This window comes from Tenrec ecaudatus, chromosome 14, assembly GCF_050624435.1.
Source record: "Tenrec ecaudatus isolate mTenEca1 chromosome 14, mTenEca1.hap1, whole genome shotgun sequence".
NCBI lineage: Eukaryota > Metazoa > Chordata > Mammalia > Afrosoricida > Tenrecidae > Tenrec > Tenrec ecaudatus.
In genome coordinates, this window is record NC_134543.1 from 47,299,550 (window position 1) to 47,326,849 (window position 27,300).

At 45.7% G+C, this 27,300-nt stretch overlaps 1 protein-coding gene across 1 annotated transcript in view; it reads left to right on the plus strand.

Annotated features, from left to right (window-relative positions):
* The first annotated feature begins 1,203 nt into the window (after nt 1–1,203).
* Nucleotides 1,204–27,300, plus strand: part of SLC35F4 (solute carrier family 35 member F4) — a 275,316-nt gene continuing 249,219 nt past the window's right edge. The window contains exon 1 of the mRNA XM_075531797.1: nt 1,204–1,306. Coding sequence (XP_075387912.1) covers nt 1,204–1,306 — 103 coding nt within the window. The remainder of the gene's footprint in view (nt 1,307–27,300) is intronic.

Below are 27,300 nucleotides of genomic sequence, written 5' to 3' on the forward strand. Positions count from 1 at the left end.
CCTGCAAGCGGAAGGTGGGCCTAGAGACCGGGAGAAGAGAGGAGCCGTGCCCGCTGGGATGCGCACACCGCACACACCGCTCTGCTTCCCACCGCGAACTCAGACTCTGGAGGTGGCAATAATGGCACCCCAAGACGTATAGCTCCACCCTCTTTGCCATCTTGGCCATGTCTTTTGCCAAGTAGAAGAGCCACAGGGGGGAGGGCAAGATGTTCTTTCGCTGGGGGCACACAGACCCGAGGGCGCTCTGCATTTAGACGGCACGTCTCTGGATGGTACACGTTCTCCCCGAAGGATATTTCCACTTGGAAGGACTTCCCTTCTTAAATTTTGAGCCAATAAAGGTGACAATCGGGTCTCCTTGGGGCCTTTGAAATGGCCCAAATAAACATACGGTGGACACCTGCGTCTACCTTGTCTTTCACATTTTCTCCTGGAGGGTGGAGCATCGGGACCTGAATGATCAGACTTGGGGCCCTGAACTCCTTAGTCTTTGTAGCCACAAAACCACTCCACATACCACCTCCTGGGGCCTTATTTTCTTTTCCTTTGACCGTAAAGCCAGTTTGTCACCCAGGCAAGTCCTGGGGCCCGAGTAAAGCCTGCGCACACAGATCCGCAGACAGAAGTCTGTGTAGATGACTCGCGTGGACTAGACCTTCGGGGTGCACCAGCGTGCAGTCTCCCCAGGAGACAATGCTCACTTCTGCCAGCCACAGTCCTCAGCAATTCTACTTGCGTCTCTCCAATTCCTTTCCCAGAGCCACTGGCCACTCTGTGACCTTCGACTTTCCTCCCACGTCCCTGGGCTAAGCATCCCCTGGCGGTGGGGCGGGGGCGGGAGTGAGGGGGAAGGGTCTACTCTCCCAGGAAGGGTTGTGCAAGGGTTAATGATGAAAGTAGGCGGCCAGGTGGCCTGCCCGGGGCGCCCCTGGCCGAGGTGGGCGTAGCTGTTTTGGGCAGCGGTGCGCGGGTGGCAGGCGGGAGAGCTGCCAGGCTGACGGAGGCCAGCTCCAGTGGGGGCCGCGCCGCCGCCGCCGCTGTGATGCGGAGCCGGTGCCGCGCCGGGCGGTGGAGTCAGAGCCGGGGCGCGGGAGCACGAGCTGCACCATCAGCACCGGCGGCGGCGGCACCTGCACCAGCTCCCGGGCCCCGCGCCGCGCTCGTCGCCCCGCCGCGCCCGGGGCCGCCGCCCCGCTCTCTATGGATGTCAAGGCGGCCCCCAACGGGGTGGCCACCATCGAGGACCGGATCCTGCGGATCACCGGCTACTATGGCTATTACCCGGGCTACTCCAGCCAGAAAAGTAAGCCGCCCGGGGCTGCCCAGCGCGGGGCGCCGGAGGGGAGGGCGGTGGGCGCGTGGGGGCGCCGCAGGGATGCGGGGCGGCGCGCTCTCCGGACACCTGCAGCCCTGCCGGCGCCATCCTCGGACTGGGGGTCAGCGGAGTGTGTGTGTGTGTGAGTGGTGGGGGGACAGGGGTGAAAAACCATGTCCTCTGGCTTTCGGTGTTAAACCGTGTGCGGGAGAGAGGGCAGGGGTCCCCCAGCCGTTTGCGCCAAGGAGTTTGGAAATGGGCGCAGCCGCGGGGGGCGAAAGCGCTTTGGGGACCCAACGAGCGTCCCTGACCTCCGACCTCCGACGGCCAGCTCCCCTCCTCCCGCCGGACTCCCGGCGGCGGCCAACGAACGCGGCTTAGAGCCAACAGCCCTTAGGGGCTACCCTCCCCGAAAGCCCCTCCTGGGGATGCAGGCTGGCGAGGCTGGGGACGGCTGCGTGGGGGGTGAGGCGGACAGGGTCCCGGCGACCGCTGGCTCTGCCTGCTTGTCTGAGGCTGCGGGGACGCGGGCAGCGCGGGAATCACTAAGGAGCAAGCAGCTCCCGGAGGTTCTTCGCCCAGGGCAGAGAAGGAAGCTGCTGGGGGCTGCGGGTCTCAGAGGCTGGAGTCAGGGTCCCCTGCCAACGACTGAGTTTGGGGAAGGTGCCAGGGGGAGGCCCTCCAGGGCTCCTCGCCTCCCCGCCGACCCTGCACGTCGCAGCCGCCTCTGAGCCCCAGGAGAGGGCTGTCCGGTCCTGGCTGTCTTCTGGTCATGTGGCGAGGATGCTTACACGTTTCTGGAGCAATTTGGGGGCGGGGGAAGGGAGAAGAGGCGCGTTCTGCATGCAGTGCCCCTGTCCCCAACACATGAGCCCACGGGATACATTTGCTGTGAGTAGTTTCAGAAGTGAAGCAGGTTGTCGCTGAATTGGGGGAGTAGCTGCGACTTAATTCCCATGCAGGTGGGATTTCAATTTTCTGTATCAACGCATTTCTGTGTCAATAGGTAGGGCTTAACTGATGTTTTAGCTGTTATTTCTAACCAGAAGCTTTGGAAGCTCCAAGATGCATTCCTGATTGGCATGCTGGGCGGGTGGGGTAATGTTATGGGATTGCATGCAGTCAACGTTACAGTGCCTTCAAAGCAGGGTCCACAAACCCTAAGACATAAATGATAAGACAGTGACACTACCCGCCCCTCCCGCCCCTGGAACATTCTCCCCTGGTCTATTCAGGAGAACGGAATAATAATTCCAGAGCTTTGTGCCACGGGCCGTCCTCTCGCAGTTATCTTCCACTTGGATGTTTTATTTGGTTTCAAGAAAGGCCTATCTGACTCGGGTGGTGGCTGTCTAGTTGTTTTTAGCAGTCAAAGCCTTATATTATACATTTTCCATACAAAAGTAATTATATAGTGCTAGAGTTTTCTGGAAAGAAATGAACACGCTGTGTAATGCTACTTGAAGCCTTTGTACTATAGATTGGTAACTTCTTTTATCTGTTGGTAAAAGGTTTCTTTCTGTAAGTATTTAAGTGAAGGCCCTAGTATACTTCTGGAGCCACTTGAATTTCATCTTGAAAATTTTAATTAGGAAGAATGAGACTTGGAGTTAGAGGATGTAGAAGCTGTGTGGGAAATCACAGAAATCAGAGTGCTTTATTATTATATATATTTTAATAACAATTAACCATTGTCTATCTAGTAAATAACAGACCAAAGGGCCTATTGGAAGAGTGCTGTTTTCGATGCGGACATGTTCAAATTACAGGATTGCACTTGCTCAAATGGCTGCGCATGTTTCATTTGCAATAATAATTTTTTAAAAAGCAACTACCAAAGGAGGGGAGAGCCCAGGCCAGGGATGTGACTAGAAACTAAAAGGTGCATAAATAAAGTTGCATTTTGGCAGGGTCATTTGTGATGGACTCTTACCTAACTACAGAGCTCAAACAGGGAAGGCAAAGGATCTCCAAAGAGCTGAGAGAAAGATGCGATCATTAAATAACTCAGGGTGTTCACGGTCCCCATTTTGTTCATTGAGAGGCTGAAAGAAGACGGAGCTGGAAGAAGGCCAGCCAACCGAGCACCGTGGAATAATCCTCCCCTCAATGCAGGCTTCAACCAGTAAACAAACACATTGAAGCCAATCAGTACAATATGGTCAATCGATTTAGCGGCTACGAGCAATGAGCAACAGCTTGGGGAAGCCTGGAGAAATAGATCAAGGGAAAGGCACTGAAGTTGAGCCAAGGTGAGGAATACATAACTCACAAAAGCAGGGAGACATTTCTATCTCTTGGCTTGTCCTGTGCGAGGCCTGTGAGTGAGATGCTCTCTGGCAACCTTTTAGGAGGTAGGTGGGGACGCATGCCTGGGATAAGGCACCCGCTGTGAGCACAGCGCTAATGCATCCTGCTGGCTGGTTTGTTAAGGAATCACCAGGAAGACGGGTGCCTTGTCTAGAGCACATTCTTGTAGTTAGGCTGGTGCGAGAAAGAAATGTAACAGGCTTCTGAGAAATGAAGGGGCTTTTATGTGCCACTTCTTTCATTTGTCCTGCTCAATTTAATGAACATTTCTTGAAAACCAGTGGGTGCCAGGAAGCGTGGTACAAAGTCAATGTACGAAGAATGCCTCGCCTCAAGTTCCTCTTTCATGGTTTAAGTAAACCAACCTCCCGCTTCCATCCAGTTGGCTTTCACTCATAGTGACCCTAGACTGTAAATCTTTATAGGAACCCAGTCCTCCAACCCATCTCACAGCCATCGATTCACAGTGACTCCGTCCTTCCCCCTTAAGGGGAGTACACAGCCCTCTCTCTCTCTCTCTGACACAACAGCTGATGAGTTTGAACTGCTGGCCAATGGTCAGCAGTCCAGCTCTTGCCTGACAGCGCCACCAGGGCGTCTGATGGTCCCATAGGGAAAAGAAATCCTTTCCTTCAACCAGAGTTCATCTAGCACCTCCTATGGGCCAGAAAAAGCAGCCAATAAATAACGAGCAAGAAATAATGTCGTGTATTTGTGCCATCTAAAAATGACCAGGTAGGAAGAATGGAAGCAGTCTAGGGGAGTCGGGATTGCGGCAGTTTTAAATAGGATGCCCCTTGTAGGCATACACAAACAAATAACTGAAGGATGTAAGGGAGTTAGCTCTGTGGACCTCGGAAGAAGACATGCCAGGCGGTAGGAACTGCAATGCACAGCTCTGAGGAGGAAAGTGCCTGGCACGTTTGAGAAGCATAAAGAAGGCCTGCTGCTGGGTGACAGGGAATGGACAATTGGGAGGGTGCTTGGAGATGAAGTCAGTGGAGTCCAGGGACCAGATCCAGTAGCACCAGGCCCATAGCACCAGGTCCAGTCATTTGGTCTGGACACTGAGTGAAATGGGGAGACTGTGGGAGTTTGACAGAGGGACACAATGTGATTTGATTACCCTTTTAGAAGGATCAGCCTGACTGCTCAATTTGTGGCCACAGTGGAAGCAGAGAGACTAGTCAGGATGTTAGTGTAAAATAGAGATGAGCGCTGATGATGGCTTGAACCAAAGTCACCCCTGATAACAGTGGAAGTGGGGAGAGGTGGTCAGATTCAGGATGTATTTAAAATGAGAGCCAAGAAGATTTCTTGATGGATGGGATATGCTCTATACGGGAAAGAGGAATGAAAAGTGGCCCCAGTTTTCCTGGTTTGAGCAAGTGTGAGTCCCCCTTGACTGAACGTTACGATAAAGAAGATATGGGGGAGGGGTGTGACTTTTAGTGTTGGAGATGTAGACTAAGCAATGTCAAGAGGGTCAGTTTAATTGCAGGTAGCAGAAAAGATTTATCGCTATCCAGTGGTGTTTATAGCATTAAGATCAGGTGAGGTACCAGTGGGTGGGTGCATAGGAGAGGCACAAAGACGACCTGAACCATGGGCTACACCGATACAGGGAGATTGAGAGAAGAAGAGAAAACTTACTGTCCTACTGTAAGACGTACCCAGGGAGGTAGGAGGAAACCCAGGAGCATGTGGTCTTATGGAAGTGTGAAAGAAGGTTTCTAGCATGGGGAAGGAATCAACCTAGTCCAACTGCTGAAAGGTCAAGGAAGATGCATATTCTGAAGTGAACATTAATTTTGGGAACAGTTAGGGGTTACAGATGACCTTGACAAGAGCAGGCAAATGGGATAAAGTGGAATACAATGGAGTTGAGTGCATATGGAAAGATAAGTGAGAGAAGTTGGAAATATATAAAATTCTATATAAAACTCTTTGAGGATTTTTATTCAAAGGAGAGCTGAAAAAAAGGGAGTGCTAGGATTATGAACATTTCTGTTTAAGATGGAAGAAATAAAAGAGGATGGTTGTATGTGTTGAGTATGATTCCCCAGAGAAAGAAGAATGAATACTATTGGGGATAAGGGATAATGGATCTAGGGTGCTAGATGGGGTAGGTTTTTGAGGTGGGCAAAATATGTAGATGAAGGTTCTGAAAAAGTGATATATGAGATTATGATCTCAGAAAACAGTTGAATTCTCTTCTGATTGGTATTCTCTGAATAGGAAGCAGGGTCATCAACTGAGAATGAAGATGTGGGAAGAGATGGGAGAGGTTGGAGGAGAGAGAAGATTTAATAGTTAGAACAAATAGGCAGTGTGGGTGGGCAGGGAAAGTACACGAGATTGCCTGGCAGCCTTAAGAGCCTACTGAAGTTCCTGGTCATACTCTAAAGTGAGAGCAGCCAGTAGGTTGCTGTGTTCGTCACTGCAGTGGAGGTATGGAGCAAGTGAAGAGATGGACTCACCAGAGTTGCTGATTTGCCAATAAAAAATCAAAACTCAAACTCATTGCTGTGGAGTTGACACTGACTCATAGCAACCCTGTAGGGCAAAGGTGACATGCCACTGTGAGTTTCTGAGACTGTCACTCTTTAGAGGAGCAGAAAGCTCCGTCTTTCTCTTGAGGAGGGAATCTTGATGCTTGGCCTCCCACCAGCTAACCACTGTGCCTACCACCAGGGCTCCCAGTCATTCAGTAAAAGGATAAATCTGTTGCTGTCTTCCTGTGTCCCATTATCTGTCTTTCGATAGTGGACCTTTAAAGTCTGGTGGTCTGGAAATTGATTCTAGTCTCAAACCTACCCACAACTGGCTGTGTGACCTGAGGCACCTGGCGGTGCATGGCAGTTTCTTTGGCGGAAAGTAAGAAGGTAGAAGTCACTATCTAAGAACAGCCAACCCCTCTGTCAGCTCTTGAAAAAACCCCACCTTCCAGGGAAAAATCTCCTCCTGTGAACTCTAATGTTTCTACTTTTTACAAAGTGGCTCTCTAAACAATATTTTATATATTTATTTATATTGTGAATTAGGCGGAAGTTTGCATTTCAAATCATCACCTTTTCCTCAATAGTTTCAGCCAGCCATCAAACTGTGGTTAGCTTGTTCCTCACCTGCTCTGACTTCTCCCCTTCTCTCTCTGGCCCACTTTAATCTCGCATCATGATCTCGTAAAACAGACAAACAAAACCCCCAATTTTATAAAATAAATGTATATATATATATGTGTGTGTAATTTTAATTCCTTGGTTGTTGAGACTATACACAACAAAACATACAGCAATTCAACAAGTCTGCACTTTTGGTGAGAACTCCGATGGGGTAGTGGATTGTATGTTGGGCAACTAACCCTCAGGTCAGGAGTTCGAAATCACCACTGTTCTGTGGAGGAAAGATGTGGCTTTCTGCTCCCATAAAGATTTACAGCCTTGGAAACCCACAGGGGCAGTCCTACTCTGCCCTATGGGCTTACTATGAGTTAGGACCGACTCTCTGGAAGTAGGTATGGTTTTTAGTTTTAGTAACCAGGTTTTGTAGTTTTTCCTGTATACAGATGTGTAAGAAAACTTATTTTCCTTGCTCGGGCCACAGCCCTGACCTTACCTTCTTCAAAGAGCATTCGAACACCCCCTGGCTCTGACTGCCCCATGAGTGAGGATTTCTCAGAGTGCCAGCTCAGCCATCTCCTCTCACCGTCTGCTTCTCCTGAGTGAGCTGCATCAGTTCTTTTGCTCCACAGTTGTCTGGGTGTCTGTGTTTCTGAACCCCTTTTTCCAAACCCATACCTTTATTCCAGACTTTGTCTTGGCATTCCCAACCTGCATGTTTTCCAGGCACATCACAAACAAAATACAATCTATTCTTTTCTTAAAAACTTGATTTTTCTTCTGTTGTCCTTTCCACTGCCAATATCAGAATCCAACGAATTGCCTGAGCAAGAAACCGGGAGTCATCCCCCATGCTGCCTTTCTCCTTACCCTAGATTCACTTACAAGCCCTCATCGCTCTTACCCCAAATGTGTTCTTTTCACTTGTCTCGCCATTTCTTCTATCCATATTTTCACTTGCCTTACCTCAGCTCCTTCCAATCCAGCGCACACAGCCTGGCATTTACTTCCCCCAAATGCTAGCCTGATCATCTCATATCCGCCACCAAATATCTGGAATACTGTTTCATTTTCTGTGGAGTAGAGTCTAAATTTAGCAACATCTGTGCCCAGCTTAGATGGTTCTATTTTTGCACACAGCCCCCACCCCCCTAGAAAAGCAAGTGGGTGTCTGTCCTTTGTGTGTCTTGTCCATATGTAAACCCATTGTCGTCGAGCACATTCCTGGTCGCCGCGACCCTAAAGGATGGAGTAGGGCTGCTCCAGAGATTTTCCAAACTTGTCATCCTTATGGAAGTAGACTGCTATATGCTTTCCCCCATTGAACCTCTGGTGGGTTTGAACCTCCAACCTTGTGGTTAGTAGTCAAGCCATTAGCCAGGGCGTCACCAGGTCTCTATACATAAATGCCGTGGCTGTGAGGAGGCAGCAAATTGAATTGAATATTGGATAATCCTGTGCCTTCCTCAGAAGTGTTGCTACGTGTGAGTCCACTGTTGCAGTGACTGCGTCTGCCCAAAATCCGTAAGCTGAAGTCTCACAGCGTGCACTTCTAAGAATGTTCTGATTGTCCTTCTTCCAAGACAGATTGGTTACTTCTTCTCGCAGTTCATGTTCTTCGCCAATACGGTATTCAAATGTGTCAGTTCTTCATACTGCCTTATTCATGGTCCAGCAATTAAAACCACCATGCCACATAGAGCCAAACTCTCCGCCATCGGGTCAATGCTGACCCAGAATGACTCCCTAAGGGTATCCGAGACTGTCACTGTTTACGTTAGATCTCTCTGGGGAGAGAGATATACCTTGGTCCTTGGCTCTGCGTGAGAAAGAATCACACTGAAGCCTGGTTTGTGATCCAAGTGAGTTTTATGAGAGTTAGAAAAAGTTTCAGGTTTACACAGGCACCTCTAGGGTTCCTCAGGAACATGCAGCCTGCCTGGAAACTACTCGGAAAGTCACAAGGTCGGCTCCGGCTCCTGCCTTTTCAATTACTCAGCAGAGAGGCGTGGTGGACGACCCTGGTCGACCCCATTGGCTAAACTGAAGTCACCTGGCCTAGGTGGGCCAATCCAGGTGCAGCACCCACTCAGGTGTACCTCCCCTTCCTGGCAGGAAACCTGAGCCTCTGCGCATGGGCAGTGTACCACTCCTTGTGCCAGCAGCTCTGACCCCTGGGCTTCCATAATGGAAACTCCAGCCCCTAAGCTCAACTACCTAACATTTATGGGAGTAGAAAGCGCGGCCTTTCTCCGGAAGAGCTGCTGGTGGTTTCGAACCGCCAACTATGTGGATTGCAGCCCTATGTGTAACACTACACCACCAGGGTTCCTTGGCACCAATGAGACGCATGCAAATTGTTTTGATTTTGTGCTGAACATTTGCCTCGTTGGCCTACATATTTTTAAAGCTAAATTTAAAACGAGTCCCATTGTTAGTGCAGACATTCTCATCTCTGTATGGAGCCATCGTCAACCTGCGACCCGTCTTCGCCTTTTTGCTGTGCTGTTTCTTTTTACCTCCTATCCCACATTGTACTGTGTACCCTGGCCGTCGACCCGTCACCATGCCCCTCATGGCTGTGGTAGAAGTACTGTTCCTCCGCCTTTGGGCTCTTAGGGTCTTTTTGCTCTTAGACCTGAGTGCCTTCGCCTGCCTGTGTCTCCCTCATAGCTCTTTGGAAAGCTCCCATTTATTTTTAAAAGCCCAGTTTAAAGCTCTGGAGTCTCAAGGGCTTCCCAATAGCCCCAGGCTGGGTCAATTCTCCCTCCGCTCCTCCAATACTGTGCACTCACCTCGGGGCCAGCCTGTATGTAGCACACTGTTTTTTTTGAGCTGTTGGGTTTACACATGTCTGTCTCACCCACGGACTTCGGAGACGGTATGGACTTTATTTGTTTTCTGGTCTTAGGCAAAGCATCTCATATATCTGGTCACTCCATAACATTTATTGTGCTTATAAATGAACGATGACAATTTCCTCTGAAGAAATTGGAGAGTTAATTACTTTCCCACAGAGGAAAGGAGAGTCCACAATGGCAGGCATTAGGGGGGTGGGGGAGGAAAATTTCATCAGCTATGAATGAATCCAACAGAGGTTTCTGTTCGGAGAATGAGCCTGCGCCAAATTGTGTTTTATGATCGTTTTACCTGCGTGGGTTTAACTTCTGCATTTGCATCCTAATGATTTTCTGCACTTGAATTGGCATAAAAAGAGGCAACTAAAAAACAAAGCAAAACCATGTCACATAAAGTTACTAGACTAGCTGTTGGACGGCAAGGGGTAGGAAGCCCGTGTGAGCTCCAAACTGAGCCCCGGCTGAGCGGAGACGTTCTGGCGGTATTCCTGCAGGCGCTTGCAGAAGGAAAACAGCCAAGGATCTCCTAGCACTGTTTCTGAGTTCGGTCCTGACCCCACAAGTTAGTGTACAGAACACAGATTTTTTTTTAACATTGATGACACGGAGAGGGTAGCAGATTTTGACAATGTCACCGGATACATTTGATACTTCATTAGGGACATAGGTAGGCCCCCTTTCTCCAGGGGCCCTTAGATCACTGTCCCCAGAAGATTCATGACCCTTGTTTACCCTTCCTGAGTCAGGACATCCTGGATGATTAAACTTAAAAGGAACGGTTACTACCAGGGAGGGGGCTGTTACATTTTGGACTCTTAACAGACGAAATCTTGAATCATGTTATATTTCTAGAATTGGTTTTCCCTCTACCAGGATCCTAGGAAAGAAAATGAGATTTCTCCTCCCTTAAAGTAATTACTATTGATGGGCCATTCATGGTACAGAATGCATTCTCACTGGAGTAAATTGCCTCCGACTAGTAACATCAAGACAGCATAGAGCCCTTCCCCGTCAGATTCTAATTATAGACTGAGAATGAACCTTAGGCTTCTCTGCACTTGATAGATAGCATTCTGTAAATAGTTATAAATACTTCCCGATGATATGTAGTATTGAACGCCTTTCAAGATTTTAATGAACTAGAAAATATCAGGGCATATTGTATTTTTGTTAGATAATGTAGCGACTTTTACAATATTTATTCTTGTGTATGCTTACACTCAAATTTATATGAAAACGATGTTTTTATTATTTTAAGATGCCAATACTAGCTGACACTTGGGTTTAACATTACATTTCAGATATATTGGCTTTAGAAAACCTTTCTGGCACCTGCTTCGCACCCAGGGGTGGTTAATGAAGATCATACATCTCAGAATCAGGAAGACCAAGATCCAGAGACCTCCACTGCTGCCTGTAGGGCTTTTAAACTTGCCTAGCTTAACCTTTCAGACCAGCCGCTTCGATTCTGTAAGATGGGAATGATAATATGTGCCTCACAGGTTCTTGGGAAGATGATGTACAATTATACATAGGGAGTACCTGGCCCAGTACCAGGAGAGTGCGATATATGAGACTCGTTGGGTCTTAGGGGAAACCATTAGAACAGGTTTCATGTTTTCTAAGAGACTTACTCACTTTTGTTCTTCTAGTGTAAGGAGATGATTCCCCACTTATTTTTTTTGTATCAAAAGTATTTTGACTTTGTTATTAAAATTACATTACATCAATGTGAAAGATAACTTTACAAAGGTGATTCTGAATCCCACCATCCATCTCAGTGGTTTTTATTTTGGGACGTTACCTTCCATCCGGTATCCATTTTCTGGCTTGGCTGCTGCTCTAAGACAGTTGGCGTAGAGTCGAGGCCAACATAAGGCCACTCCATGTGTGTCAGAGTAGAACTGGGCTCCGGTGGCTGATTTTCTGGAAGTAGAGCTTCGCCTTTCTTCCAAGGCCCTTCTGGGTAGACTCAAATCCCTACACGTTTGGTTAGTAGCAAGGTGTGTCAACCATTGGCTCCTTGCGAACTCCTAAGTATTTTTAAAACGAACGGTGTGGAGATTATTCCACATGGGCTGTGCCCTAAGAGAAGAAGCAAATCTAGAGCCACTGGGTGACCTGATGGTGCTCTCTCTGTGGGATGCAAGAGTCCACACATCACTGTGGGGGGCGCTTGGGTGGTGGTTTCCCACATAGGATTCCTTACATGGGATGGGGTGGGGGCAGAGGGAGGCCAAGCAGGTGGAGAAGAAGTGAAAAGTGCGGGTTAATTTGGGACTAGTCTAGTGGAAGTCGCATGGTTCCTTTATATGTGACATATCAAAGGGACAGTTCAGCTTTAGTTGTTTATATAGCAACAGACAATCTTACATTCTACTTTAAAAATTATATTCTAACCCATTTACATATTTCTGCGTAGTCTTTAGAGTTATAGATTTTCAATTATAAAGTATTAATCAGTTTACAGACACAGAGGAATATAGATTAAAAGGAATATCACTGAACATTACTATTATTTTAGTTTATTTTCTCCCAATCTTCCTACTGCATATAAACTTCTTGATTTGTTACAAAGATAAACTATAGCGTAGTTGTAATCTTGAAGTGCCTCCAACTTTGCATCCTGCATTTCATTCCTGGCTTAACATTTTCACATAAGCATTTTTCATTTTGTTTTATTTGTCTTCTTTGAGAGCAGGGCAGGAGGAGAATTAGATTCTCCTTTCAGAGAGCTTGGTTTGAATTTGAGGATGACGGACTCCAGGTATTGGCAACTAAGTAAAGCGAGGAGGACTTGTTTGGGTAGTGAGGTCTTGTCTGGCTTCTAGTGGAAGGAATTCACTTGGCCTGGCTTAAGCTAAAGTGGAAATCATTGAAAGGATATGGAACGTTTTCATGGCTTTTAAGGGCATTGGCAAGCTGAGGCAAACTTGAATCAGGACCTGGAGGTTTGTGGGGACAGCAGGGAGCCTCTTTCCCTTTCTTTGTCTCTCATAACTTTAGCTCCTGGCACATGCCCTCTGGTTTACACTCTTGCCGCAGCCTGGCTTTCTCTGTTTCATAGTCCAACTGGTCAAAAATAGCCCCTGCTGGCAGTTCCTGAGTTGACATGTCCTCTATTCAAGAGAGCAGGCAGATTGAGGAAGGATCTCACACTTCTAAATCCAGATTCCTGGGAGAAAGGAACTCTCTGGCCCAATTTGTGTCATGGGCACATTCTTGGTGCAGTCGATTGTGGTGATTTGGGGCACGGTCAAGTTGCACAATGATGGGGCTGCCGGAGTTTTTCTTCTGTGACCTCAGGGACTGTGGGGAAAGAGACAACTTCCAGAGAAAAGGAGTGATTGGTGGACCATCAATTTAGTAGCCCTTTGGTTCAGAAGCACTTGCATTAAAAGTGTTCATGTTGTCATGGGCCTCTTTCTGTTCATTCCCCTGGTTCTGATAACCTTCGAGTTGATCTAGATCACATTTAGTAAAGTTATATGGAGACTGTATAATTATGCAAACATTGAGACGCTCTATGTTTTTCGTTAATGTGTAAGCCCCTCGAAAGGTCTGTTGAAGGGTCCCCAATCAGCCCTGCAGACGACTTCACAAGTTTTTTGAAGTGCCACTTGGTTACAGTGATTTGGAAGACTCATTTCTTTTTCTAGGTCAGATAGGGCAATGCACTGGTCTTCTGGCTCAATGGATAGTAATTGAAGAGAGCATTTAACATTGTTTATTTTAAGCAGGGATTGAAAATTACACTATTCTGCAGTCTGGGCTTCGCTATATTTAGTCCTAGGCTAATGCCAAGATGGACTAGTGAGGTGTCAATAACAGTTTGAAGGTCCTGAAAACTGATGATGTACGAAGACTGCGTTGTACTCTTGGAAGGCTGAGCTTTCCAAGGGGGTTAGAGCTTACAGGTGTTTGCCGCTAACTGCACTAGAAGTCACGTGACTTTGGCATCTAGTTTTTTTGTTCGTATTCGTGTATTTAAGCATTTCCTAGAGGAAAATCACTGGGGTCACTTGGCGCACCATCTTCCATGCAGGAGTTAGGGTGACAGGGCCTAAAGTAGTAATATGCATATCTAAAATGGCATTCCTCTTCACCAGAGACAGAGCAAATGAGAGTTACAGTTGTGCAAAGTCACAGGGCAATTCCACTCTGTCCTGTAGGGTTGACACGAATCAGAATTGACTCAATGGCAGTGCTGGTTTCTTTTCTATTTTTTAAAAAGGAAATAACACGTAGAAGCTGAGCACTTTATGTCTATGTTAATTTTAAGCTTCTTATTGTGCTTTTATCGAGAAAGATACGAACTTCTCCTCCAATAAGGAGTTACAGTCTCAGAACCCCACCCCCCTCGCCTCGGGGCAGTTCTACCCCATCCGGTAGTGTTTCTATGAGCTGCAGTCCACCAGATGCCAATGGGTTTGGTTTGGTTGTGACTTAGGGAAAGGTTTGCAGAGCAGGTCATCAATTTTATGTTCAACAAGTTATATACACGTGCATTTAACTTGTTTCAACTTGTGCATTTCTTTCTTTTAAAAAATCATTTTATTGGGGCACGTACAACTCATCACAATCCATACATCCGTCCATGTGTCAAGCACATTTGCACATTTGTTGCTATCATCATTCTCAAAATATTTGCTTTCTACTTGAGCCCTTGGTATCAGCTCCTCATTTTTCCCCTCCCTCCCCGCTCCCTCCTCCTTCATGAACTCTTGATAATTTATAAATTGTTGTTATTTTGTTATGTCTTACACTGTCTGATATCTCCCATCATTCACCCACTTTTTTGGTTGTCCATCCCCTAGGGAGGGGTTATATGTAGATTCTTGTAATTGATTTCCCATTTCTACCCAACCTTCCCTCTACCCTCCCAGTATTGTCACTCTCAGCACTGATCCTGAAGGGTTTATCTGTCCTGGATTCCCTAATTCCAGTTTCTATCTGTACCAGTGTATACATCCTCTGGTCTAGCCAGATTTGTAAGGTAGAATTGGGATCATGATAGTGGGGGGGGGCGGGGAAGGAAGCATTTAAGAACTAGAGGAAAGTTGTATGTTTCATCATTGCTACCCTCACCCTGACTGGCTCGTCTCCTCCCCGTGACCCTTCTGTAAGGAGATGTCCAGTTGTCTACAGATGGGCTTTGACTCCGCACTACGCACTGTTCCTCATTCACAATGATATGATTTTTTGTTCTTTGATGCTGATACTGGATCCCTTCAACACCTCGTGATCACACAGGCTGGTGTGTTTCCTCCATGTGGGCTTCATTACTTCTGAGCTAGATGGCCGCTTGTTTACCTTTAGGCAGTTACGACCCCAGATGCTATATCTTTTGATAGCTGGGCACCATCAGCTTTCTTCACCACATCTGCTTATGTACCCGCTTTGTCTTCAGTGATCATGTTAGGAAGGTGAGCACCATGGGATGCCAGTTTAATAGGACAAAGTATTCTTGCATTGAGGGAGTACTTGAGTGGAGGCCCAATGTCCATCTGCTATGTTAATACTAAACCTATAAATATATGCACATAGATCTATTTCCCTATCATCATATATAAATATATTTATATATGTACATGCCTGTATTTAAACATCTATAAATGCCCATTGCCTCCTAGTTCTTCCCTCTATTTCCTTTTACTTTCCTTTTGTCCCACTATCATGCTCAGTCTTCATTTGGAGTTCAGCAATTCCTCTCGGTTATATTGCCCTTGATCAAGTCCTACCAAGCCTCTTACACCCTCCTTGCCGCTGATTTTGGATCACTTGTTGTTCCCTTGTCTCTGGGTTTGTTAATACCACTTCCTTTCCCCCAACTCCCCCTCTCCCATGTCCCCCTGGATCCATTGGTCCTGTTGTTTTCTCCTTCAGATTGTTTATCCAGCTTATCTTATCTAGATAGACCCACAGAGATAATAATATGCACAAAAACAAGACAGAGCAAAACAAAACAACAGCAACAAAAAAACCAATGACAAAAAACAGAAAAGCCTGTAAATAGTTCAAGGTCTATTTGTTGACCTTTAGGTTTGATTTTCGGTTGAGTCTGATGGGGTACCACACCCTGGTCCCAAATTCTATTTTTGATATTCCCTTAGGACTTCCTTGCTCTGTTCCCCTTGCTGTTCTGTTGCACGCCCTTAGTGTTTTGCTTCAGTGTGATGGGGTCAGATCAGGCACAATGCCCACACTGTGTCTCCAGTGTTGTCCACTGTAGGACTATGGGTCAGTGACGGATGTCGTGTCTCATAGTGGGGCCGCCCATATGGTCTTCTCTGTGCTTTGGCTGCTCTGAGCAGGAATATCGTTCCTCACGGCTTGGTGGGCCAGGATGTGCTCTACTTTCTCTCCCTCCCCCTTCGTTTGCTCCCGTGTGCTCTGATCAGACATGTCCCTCTCCCTGAGATGTAGCTTCAGTGCTGTCCTCTGAAGTAAATTCTTCTGGGGGTGTGGGGGTGTGGAGGGGTGACTGTCCACGTAGTTGGGATTGGGGCCAGCCCCTCAGACCTCTCCACTGGTTCCCTGCTTTGTGCCGGTACACAACTTGTGCATTTCAACCAGCTCAACGTATCATCATTTATGTCGCTCGCTCCCAGCGTTTCCTATTTCGAGTCTTCTCATCCTAACTCTCTGTCCTTGGGTTAACGCTGCTCGTTGTTTTACCTTCATCATTTTACAAAGGTGAATACCTGAAGCTGGAGCTTCTGTTTCTGCCTTCTTCCAGTCCATTAACAAGGTGACTTTTTACCATCGCTAACCTGCACCCCGCCATTCCTCTGGTGAAAGTCTTTAGTAGGCTCCTCTAGCTCTGGGAACTTTCAAATCCAGCGTACAAGGTCCTCTGTGGTCTGACTCGTGCAGGTCTCCCTTGTGCTCTGACCCATGAATTGGGTTGGGGATCCCCCTTCCTGGTGCTGTTGCCCTCCACTGTGTACCTGGGTGATTCGTAGTCATCAGTCGGGTGTCACAGTAAGTTCCGCAGCCTCAGCAAAGCCTTTCCATCGTTCCTTGTTGCTGTCATTAGGTACTGTCAAGTCAGTTTCAACTTATTGTGACACCCCCCCCCCCATGACAAGGAGCTTCCACAAAAGGTTTTCTGGGCTCCAATCGTTATGGGAGGAGACCGCCAGGTTTTCCTTCCGTGGAACCTCTGCATGGGTTCAGAGTGCCAGCCTTTCGCTCAGTCTCCCATTGCTTGGCTTTTGTCCCACGGCAGCTTCTTTTCTACTGCGGCACCTCAAGCATCTCATAGGAGCCTGCACTTTATTGTTATTCTTACTTTTATTAGTAGTAGGTTATGTACTCACTACCAACGCAGTTAGATTGCATTAACATGACTGACTCGGTAGCTTCCTTTCTGCCCACTAGATTCTTAGTTCCCTAAGGAGACAGATGTATCTTTGTTGCTACTGCATGTCCAGTACATGAGAGAGTGCTTATGTAGCCCAGAAATAATCTTTGAATGAGTGAGTAGGCTTTGTTAAATTTTTTTATGTAGGTAGATTTAATTCAAATTTTTATTTTTGAATATCTATATTGGCAGAAATACTGCAGAGATTGTGCAGAGAGCCCCTGTATACTTCTCACCCGTTTTTTTCCCATTGTGAACCTTCTATGTTGCCATGCTAGAAGTAGGAAATCCTCATTGGTACATTACTATTAAATACATTCCAGTGATTATTTGGACCCTGCCCACTTTTTTGTTTGTTTTCCATTAAGGTTCTCTTTCTGTTCCAGGGTCCAATAAGCGGTTCCATATTGCTTTTAGTTTTCATGTCTCTCAAGCTGTAAAAATAAACAAAACTCCCCAATTTTTTTCTGTTGTGAAGTAGGTGGTAGTATCCAAAGCAGATCATAGCCTGAATTCAACAATTTATACACATTTTATGTCAGCTCACCCCTTACATCCCTTCACTGTTCTAGTCATACTTACTAGCCCACCTCCCTGTTTCCTATTTCCATTCCTCCTTCATGCCTGTCTCTCTGGACGCTGTCCCTGGGTAAATCTGCCCTTCGGATCTTAAATGGTTATTCTAATGTGAAGTTGAGTTCAGTTCCAGACCTGAAGAGAGACTCAGGACGTGTGTGTGTGTGTGTGTGTGTGTGTGTGTGTGTGTGTGTGTGCAGTCTCTGTCTGATCAGTAAACTGGGGGTATAACTCACTCACTGCCATCAAGACCTTTCCGACTCCTAGGGGCTCTATGGGACAGGGCAGAACTGCCCTTGTGGGTTTCTGAGACAGTCTCTTTCATGATTTTTGAGTTTTGCTCCGCATTTACCCCCACTCTGCCCATCACCTTCTCACATGATCCGTTGTAGCCGTTGGTAGTAGCAGGCAGGCACCATCTGGTGCTTCAGGTCTCAGGGTTGTGGAGACTGATGTCTGTGCAATCCTTTAGTCCACGGGCACATTGTTTCCATGGGTCTTTTGGGTTTCAGCTCTCTTCTATCTTCTGGAAGAGGAGAGAGCAATATTTCTACATCGGATGGTCCCTCATGAGCTTTTCACTTCCCAGTTGTTATTCATCAAAGTAGGATGTAGCACATTGTCTTCGATTATAACAATTGACCTTGGTGTCCCCTGAGACGATGGTCCCAATTCCCCCAGGCCCAGCAGTTTGTTTCCTGAAGGTGTTTGCGTATGTCTAAGAAGCTTTCATAACATTGGCTTTGTATGTTTCACTACATTCATGGATATATTTGCAGCAAAGATAAATATACATATATGAATATCCTCTGTCAAAACCTGTATATATTTGTGGCATACTCCCACTCTGTCTACCACACCTGTTCAGCCTGCTTGTCTACCCACATCTGCTGTTAGATCACCCCTGTTGTGGGACTGTGTCAGGAATAGTGTGTGGCGCTTTTGCTATTAATTCTTTTTTAAAAAGCATTTTATTGGGACTCCCACAGCTCTTATCACAAACCATACATCCATCCATTGTGTCAGGCACATTTGTACATATGTTGCCATCATTTTCAAAACATTTTCTTTCTACATGAGCCCTTAGTAACAGTTCCTCATTTTTCCCTTCCCTCCCCCATCCTCCTTCCTTTATAAACCCTTGATAATTTATAAATTATTATTTTTTTATGTCTTATACTGACCAATGTCTCCCTTTACCCACTTTTCTGTGGTCTATCCCCCTGGGAGGGGGTTAGGTATAGATCATTGTGGTCAGTACCCCCTCTCTCCCCGCACCTTCCCCTTACCCTCCTGGTATCGCTACTGTCATTACTGATCCTGAGGGGCTTATCTGTTCTGGATTCCCTGTTTCCAGCTCTTATCTGTACCAGTGTACATCCTCTGGCCTAGCCAGATTTGTAAGGTAGAATTGGGGTCATGATTGTGGGGGGAAGGAAACATTAAAGAAACAGAGGAAAGTTTCATATTTCATTGATGCTATACTGCACCCTCACTGGCTCATCTCTTCCTTGTGACCCTTCTGTAAGAAGATGTCCAATAGTCTACAGATGGGCTTTGTGTCTCCATTCCCCACTCCCCCTCATTCACATTGATAATAATTTTTTTGTTCTGGGTCTTTGATGCCCAATACCTGATCCCATCGACACCTCACTATCACACAGGCTGGTGTGCTTCTTCCATGTGGACTGTATTGCTTCTCAGCTAGATGACCTCTTATCTTCAAACCTTGAAGACCCCAGATGCTATATTTTTTGATAGCTGGGCACCATCAGCTTTCTTCACTACTGCTTTAATTTTTGCAAATCTCTAAGTGTCTTCCCCTGCTTCCATCATTTTTTACAAGCTCCCTCTTATTGTAGATTGCCTTCCCCTTTAATCAATTTAAAGCATAGAACTTCAAAAATGAACCAGATTTTACATTTTATAGTAATATCTTGGAAATGATTTCTTTAGCATTAGACTCATATCGCAACTGAAATTTTAACCAGGAGCCTTCAAGATGACATGACACGATTAATTCCATAATGCAGTAACCGGTTTACTTCATGTTACAACTGTCTTAGAGAACTACCTTTCTCTGGGTACTTTTTCTATTTCACATCTTGGAGGATAGACAGTTTTGAACATCTAAATAAAGTGAAATATCTCTCCCCCTAGAAAATGTGTGTATGCATCAAATATTTTCATGCAACTTATTTGGTCTTTCTGAACATTTATTACTTCACTGGAAGAGTCTGTAAACATGTTAACTCCAGTGAATATTATCAGAGTTTCTGTTTGATGGGGTTGTGAAAAAGTTAAAGCTAACTTCTGAATATTTTAAAAGAACCTAAATTTGTTAACTAAAACAAAAATGAACTGTGCTTATATTCAGAAGTAATTTTCAGTGATTAAAGTACTCATAATTTGGAATTAATTAGAAGCTGAAATTTCTGGGGCACAGTTATGGATACTTCCTAGATATAACCTCACTGGTTTGACTTACAGAGCTTGAGGGCTTAGGACCATAGCGTTACAGACAAATGGGTCAACTGGTACCATATAGTTCACAAAGATGTTCTATGTCCTAGATGGTAAGCAATGTATGGGGTCTTAAAAACTTGCAAATGGAAACGGAAATATAACTGTTGGTCTCTGCTCATCTGGAGCCAAAGGGAAAGAAGAAAACCAAAGGCTCAAAGAAGAGATAGTCTACATGACTTTTAGTCTACAAGAACAACAGTCTACCCTACTTTGAGACCAGAAGAACTACCGTATATACTCATGTATAAGCCGAGTTTTTCAGCACGAAAAATGTGCTGAAAAACTGGGGTTCGGCTTATACACGGGTCAGTAGTACGCCAGTGAGGTGTAACATCTCGCAGGTGATTGCTGTTCCTCCATTGTTCATTCAAAGCCCTGCTGACATGGCAGGGCTTTGAATGTTTGTTTACTCACATCTAACCAATCAGAGCCGTCCTATAACATGGACAGCTCCAGTTCACAGAAGCACCCACAGTGATTCACTTATGCCGGCAGCTGACCTGGTAAGGATGTGTCTGTGGCTGGGCTCCGTCTCTCCCCTCTGGTCTCTGTATTAATTCATATCCTGCATTTCCCACCCTAGGCTTATACTCGAGTCAATCAGTTTTTCTGGTTTCCCAGGTAACAACAATTAGGCACCTCGGCTTATACTCAGGTCGGTTTATATTTGAGTATATACGGTAGATGGTACCATACATACAATAGATAGAATGGATAGAATGGAAGGGGGAGGAAAATGATCAAAGCACCAATTCCTAAAAAGGCCAGACTTAACTGGACTGCTAGAGATTATAGTAACCCCTTGTGTTAGTCTGGGTAGACTAGAGAAACAAATTCATAGAAACGCCTATGTATATAAGAGGTTTATATATAAGAACAATTGAATATTCAGAAAACGTCCCAGCCCAGTCCAGATCAGGTCCATAAGTCCATTATCAGCCCCTATGTCAGATACCAATCTATAAAGTCCTCTTCAGACTCATGAAATACATGCAATGATGCCGAATGCAGGAGGATCACAGGCCAGTGGGTTAGAAGTCTTGTGGATCCAGTGACATTGTAAGCATCTCAGCACTGGCAGGGGTCTCTATGTGGCTTCTCCAGCTCCAGAGGTCTGGTTCCATCAGGGTAGGTCCAGGTGGCTTCTCCAGCTCCCAGGGCATGGTGCTATGTGTCTTGTCAGTAGAGCGTCTCTCAGGAGGTGAGCAGAGAGAAAAGTGTATCTCTCTCCTCCAAGGAGGAAATCCAGGAGTTCCCAGAATTCTCAGCAGAAGGCCATGCCCACACAGAGGCCTCATTGGCTAGGACGTAATTGACACACTACATTCCACCTCTCTACTCTTAATCCTCTCAAGTCCCAAATTGACACCAGACTCTACTCCCTAGTTAGTGACTTAACTTACCTTCTCGAGCCACACCTGATAACCTTCAAAGAATGTTTTTTTGTGAGTGAATCTTTTTTGTGGCTGTTCTAGCAATGGTTTCTTACAATAAATAAATACAAAGAAGGGGCTTCTCTTTTCTTTCAAAGACAGGGCAAGTGTCTTCTCAACTTTCATTCAAAGATTTCAAGTCATGGTTTCCGCAGAGATACCTTAGTGATTTCTAAATTATCAAGGACAACTCTACACTTTGTTCACATTTCTTAAGAAAAATGCGTATTGAGATGTTGATCACTTGGACCCTGACTCTGATGGAAGTGGCTTTCAAGACAGGAGGAAGGTCTACTGCTGGGTAATTGCCGGTCTTCGGCGGGGGCAGGAGGCAGCAAGTGACAGGACACATGAAGCTTCTTTTCATTCCCAAGGCAGGCCAGCCAACTGTTCTCCCCACGTGCACTTCCGCTTGGTCCTGAAGCTTCTCATGTCACGCGAAGGCTCACAGGGTAGGCATTGTCTTTCAATAACATTAGTGAATACATACTAGAAAATCGGGAACTAGAGGCTTTGCGAGGTATCCAGTTGTTTATTAAAGAGGAATAGCAGAGCTTCTGGTTTCTCTGATGATTGTATCAAAATTAGGACAAATGAACAGATTTGGGGGAAATGTTGCTGTGGCTGTTGTAGTTGCTGCCCAGCCAGTTTTGACTCATTGCAGCCCCGTGTAAGCAGAACGAAGCACCACCTGGTCCTGGGCCATGCTCGCCGTTGCTCTCATCTGGGAGCCCACTGTCAGTCCATCTTGTCGAGGACCTTCTCTTTTATCGCCCCCCCCCCCATTTTACCAGGCATGGTGCCCTCCTCTAGGCATCCTCTTTACATACTCAAAGTACATGAGATGAAGTCTCACCATTTTTGCCTCTAAGGAACATTCTGACGTACTTCTTCCAAGACAAATTTGTTTGTTCTTTTGGCAGTCTATAGTACTTTCAATATTTTCCAACAGCACCATAATTCAAAAGCCTCGATTCTTCTTTGGTCTTCCTTATTCAGTGTCCAATGTTCATGTGCATATGAGGCGATAGAAAATACCATGGCTTGGGTCAAGTGCATCTTCGTCCTCAAAGCCACTTCCTTGCTTTTCAAAATGGTAAAGAGGCTTGTGTAGTATATTTGCCCAAGGCAATGTGTCCTTTGGGCTCTCTACTGCTGCTAACATGAGCACCGACTGTGGATACAAGCATGAGGAAATCTTTGGCAACTTCAATCTTTTCTCTTTATCGTCATGTTACTTCTTGGTCAAATTGCGAGGATTTTGGGGGGAGGTAGCATTTGATAAAGACACTACTACTTCCATTTTTATCCCCTGCATTAGATCAAAAACCAGCTTACCTTTTTTCAAGGCCTACTCAGGTGTGTGTGTGTGTGTGTATTCTTTTGCTTAGCAACCCTTGACAAGTAAAGAGAACACCGCTTGATGTAGGCAGTAAGGAAGTTTATTATTGCACATAATGGAAACCTGAGAGGCGGGGTTGCCGACTTCATGGCTCAGGCTGTTAATGAAGTCTCCAGGTTCCAGCTGTTCCTCATTTATTTTTCGTGTTGTGCGGGCTAGGAGACACTCTTGACTTGTTTTCAAATTCTTCTGTTAAGTGTTTCATTTAATGATTTATTTAATGGCTTAAGAACTCTCTATGGTTTGCTGATTGCTTCTTTTAAAAAACGCAGCATCTTGTTCCTGTATCATCGATATAATAGTTTATCTTCTTATCTCCCTAAAGATATTCCTATTATTTTATTTGAACTTTTCTTTTCCTGAAGGAGCCATATCCTCCAAACTGCTTAAAATTTGTTGTTGTTTTTCACTATTCTTTCAAAAGGACACCCTATTTGGTAAAGTAAAAGGGCAGCGAAAAAGAGGAAAGTTCTCAGTGAGATGGCACCGTGGCTGCGACAAAGGGCAGCCATAACAACATGACAATAATTGTGAGGCTGGCACAGGGCCAGGCGGTGTGTCGTTCTGTTGTGCACGGGTTGCTAGTGTTAGAACTGACTTAACAGCACATAACAACAATGGCATTCTTTGTTAGTATTTATTATTATTCTTGGTTATCTGCTCACGTTTTAATTTAGGGACTCAAATAATTTGGAAGCAATTTGTGGTGGTTGGATGGGATGGTCAAGAGCTGTGGAGGGTCTGAGAATGTACTCCATCTGTAAGCTGACTCGTTGGCCTACTGCATTTGGCTTACTGGAAGAAGACATGAGATTCGTGGGCCAGAGGCAAAGGACTTGGTTCCTCACAACCCAGCATATGTGATAAGGCTTCTGTTCATGCTGGCTTCCAGAGACTTAGACCTAAAACAGGGACAGCATTGAGCAACTGAGGCTTTGCATGCAGCAGGTTTGTGTCCCATCTAAAGGATCTTGAGTTTGGGAAATCCCAATCTTTTATAATGGTTTTCAAATAAACCTATTTAACCCTTGGCCAGGAGGGAGGCAATGGTAAATAATCCACCTTCTCTTCTAGATGGAAACGTGCATCTTTGTCTTCCAAACCCGTTTCTTACACAGACATCCTGAAAGGAGAGAGCAAAAAGCTGCTGGTACTTTTGCTCACAGATGTGCAGACATGGACTAGACCATGGAGCATGGTCTTCCAAGGCGTCGCTTATTGTGACCAGCTGTTTTCTAGGGAAACCTTAAAGGGCATCTGCTGGAGCACTTTCCAAGAACCAGAGGAAGCATTTCACCCCCTGGCCTTTTTGCCAGCATTGAAGGTTGGGGGACAAGCCTAGGGGTCTTGAGGAGTCGTATGCAGGTTCCCTTAATTCCTCCAGAAATTTGGTATGGTAGCCCAACTGTCAATCACACCTGGTGTCCCTGTGGACATCTGCAAATGCATAGGCCATGCTGCACTGAGTAAGTTAACACAGAATGTTTCCAAAAAAGATTTTCAACAAGAATGCAGATTTTAGCTTCCCTCCCATCCTTCAGTATGGATTACACCTTACCATAAAGAAAACAGAATCATCACAGCTAGACCAATAAGCAACATCCAGGTAAACAGAGAAAGGATGAAAGGTGTCAGATTTTATTTTATGGGGATCCACAATCAATGACCCTGGAAGCAGCAGTGAAGAAATCACCTAGCACAGCAAATCGGGCAAATCTGCTGTCAAAGATCTCGTCAGCCAACACACCAAACCAAACTCATTGCCATGAAATCGATGCCAGCTCATAACAACCCTATAGGATGGGGTTGAACTGCCCCTGTGAGTTTCCAAAAATGAAACTGTTTGCAGGAGTAGAAAGCCTTGTCTTTCTCCCTCCAAGAGTGGTGGTTTCAAACTGCTGACCTTTTGAATCTCAGCCTGACTTGTATCCTCTATGTCACCAAGGCCCCTTCTGTGAGTTAGAATCGACTATGAGATGGTTGTAATTTGGTGACAGTGATTTTTTTTTTTTGCCTTTGAGCTAATCCCTTTTCCAACACTTGTTCATTACCATTGTAGTGGGGGCTCAGGAAAAACAAATATGCTTGTGTTTCCTTGGCCACCTTTACCAGAAGATTCATTGCACTTTTTATTTCCCTCTCTTGAAGCATTCCAACTTGAGCCAGATCTCGGTAAATCAGGGTCAATGTCAGCTTCATAAAGGCAGAGCACATTATCTTCATTTCCTCTCGATGGGAGGCTGTTGTTGATGTCACAACATGAGGGAAAATGGTTTTGAGCGTCTTCTGTTTCTTGTTCTGAACGCGTGGTTACACGAAATGTGTTTGCTTTGTGAAAATGTCATCACGCTGAATACTCAAGTCTGTGCATTTTCATGGATGCATGTTACACGGCCATTAAAAATCTCAATGAGCATTTGACTGGATAGCTATGCGTCTTAGCGCCCCAGTTTGTCTTACACTTTCGTTATAAATAAGCAATTATGACGTGAGTTCCATTATAATGGAATGCCATGCTGAAAGTCGATTTGAAATAAAATATTCTCAAATTTCCAAAGCCACAAGCAATCATTAATTTTGTGTGTGCTCCCCAAGTGTACCCCCATTCTTGACGTGAAGAAAATGGTTCTCCAACACTTTGCTGCATTTTAGAAACACTTGGGAGATTTAAAAAGTCCTAATGCCGAGCCTGCATTCTATCCCAATACAGCAAACTCTCGGGAATTGGGACCCAGTACTTTAAAAAAAATCTGTAGAAGATTCTCATGAATAGCCAAGATTGTAAACAAGGATCTAGACCAGTGTGTCTTAAGCTGTTGGTGAAGAACCAGTGTGCTTGTGTTCTCTCTTTTTATTCAGTAGACTTTATTTCTTAGGGTAGTTTCAGTTTGGTTTGTGTTTTTAAATGTCTAACTCATCATTGATCAGAACGCTTACAAAGTCACAGAAACGAAAGGCTAGCCAGGCACTGGCATGACACAGCCACGTCAACTTTCTCCAGAGCAGCGCTTCTCAACCTTCCTAATGCTGCGACCCTCTAACACAGTTCCTCAGGCTGCGGTGACCCCGCCCCCAGCCAGAATATTACTTTCGTTGCTACTTTATAACTGCAATTTTGCTGCTGCTATGAATCAGGCGACCCCTGTGAAAGGATCATTCGATCCCCAAAGGGGTCATGACCCACAGGTTGAGAATTGATGCTCTAAAGGTTTCTCCATGCTTTCTATTGATTTCTCTGTTTCTCTCATCACACACTGGCTCAGGGCCGGGCCCAGTGCGCAGGGTACACTGTGAAAGGCTAACTTTCCTTTCTTGCAGCCCAAGCCGGGTCGGGGGTGGGGGGCGCAGGGAGGGGTCAGGACTTAGCCTCTCCTCTTTGCACAGAGCCCTTTGGGGAGACTGAGGAGGGCTTGAGCTGTGGGTCTCACCACTCCCTGTAGCCCCGGTGAACGTATCTTACTCTGATTTCTGAGCTATCAATGTGGGGGCGAAAGGGGTGGTCAATAACTTAGGGGCTCCTCTGAGACTTGTCAGATACTGGTTTTCCTCATCTGTATCAATTTGGGGGTAGGGGTGGGGGAAACGTTGACTACTAAAATCTTAGTGTGGGACCCTAGGAATACAAATTCACATTGTTTTCAAAGATTTTTCAACTTAATGTAGAATGCTGTTCAAATCATGCTGTCACTTGGGTGGCATATTTCTCTCCTAAGCTTCCATAGCAAAGTGCTATGAATGGGTAGCTTGTGAGAACAGAAATTGATTGGACCACGGTTCTTGGGCATCAGGGTGCTGGCCAGTCAATGTTCTTTTCTTCCTGAAGCCTCCAGGGAAAGATCCTGTTTGGTTTTCCTAGGCTCCTGGAAACCCTGGGAGTGGCTTAGCTCTCAGCTGCAACATAGCTTTACCTTCTTATGGCCATTTTTGCCATCTCTCTGTGTTGATAAGGGCATCATCATAGTGGATGAGGACTTACCGTACTCTACTGTAATCTCATCTCTATTTACCCTATTTCCAAACAAAGTCACATGAGGACTAAAAGTTAGTATTTCAACAGGTCTTTTATGGAGGGGAGGAGTAGTATTAAGCTGGAATCTCTGAAAAGCAAAGCCAATCCCACTGCCATTGTGTCAATTCTGACACATGGTGACTCTAGAGCACAGAGGAGAACTGCCCGTTTGGGTTTCAGAGGCTGTAATGCTTTATGGGAGCCAGCAGTCCCATCTTCTCTTGTGGATTGACTGGAGTGGTTAACAGCACAATTCAGCCCACTGTGCCCCCAGGACACCTGGGAGTCTTGGAAAGGCAACTGGTATTTCACTTGGATTTCTGCTGAATATGTGACCTTTAATAATCCAGTCCCCTTGGTTACTTAACCCACGAGTCTACCAA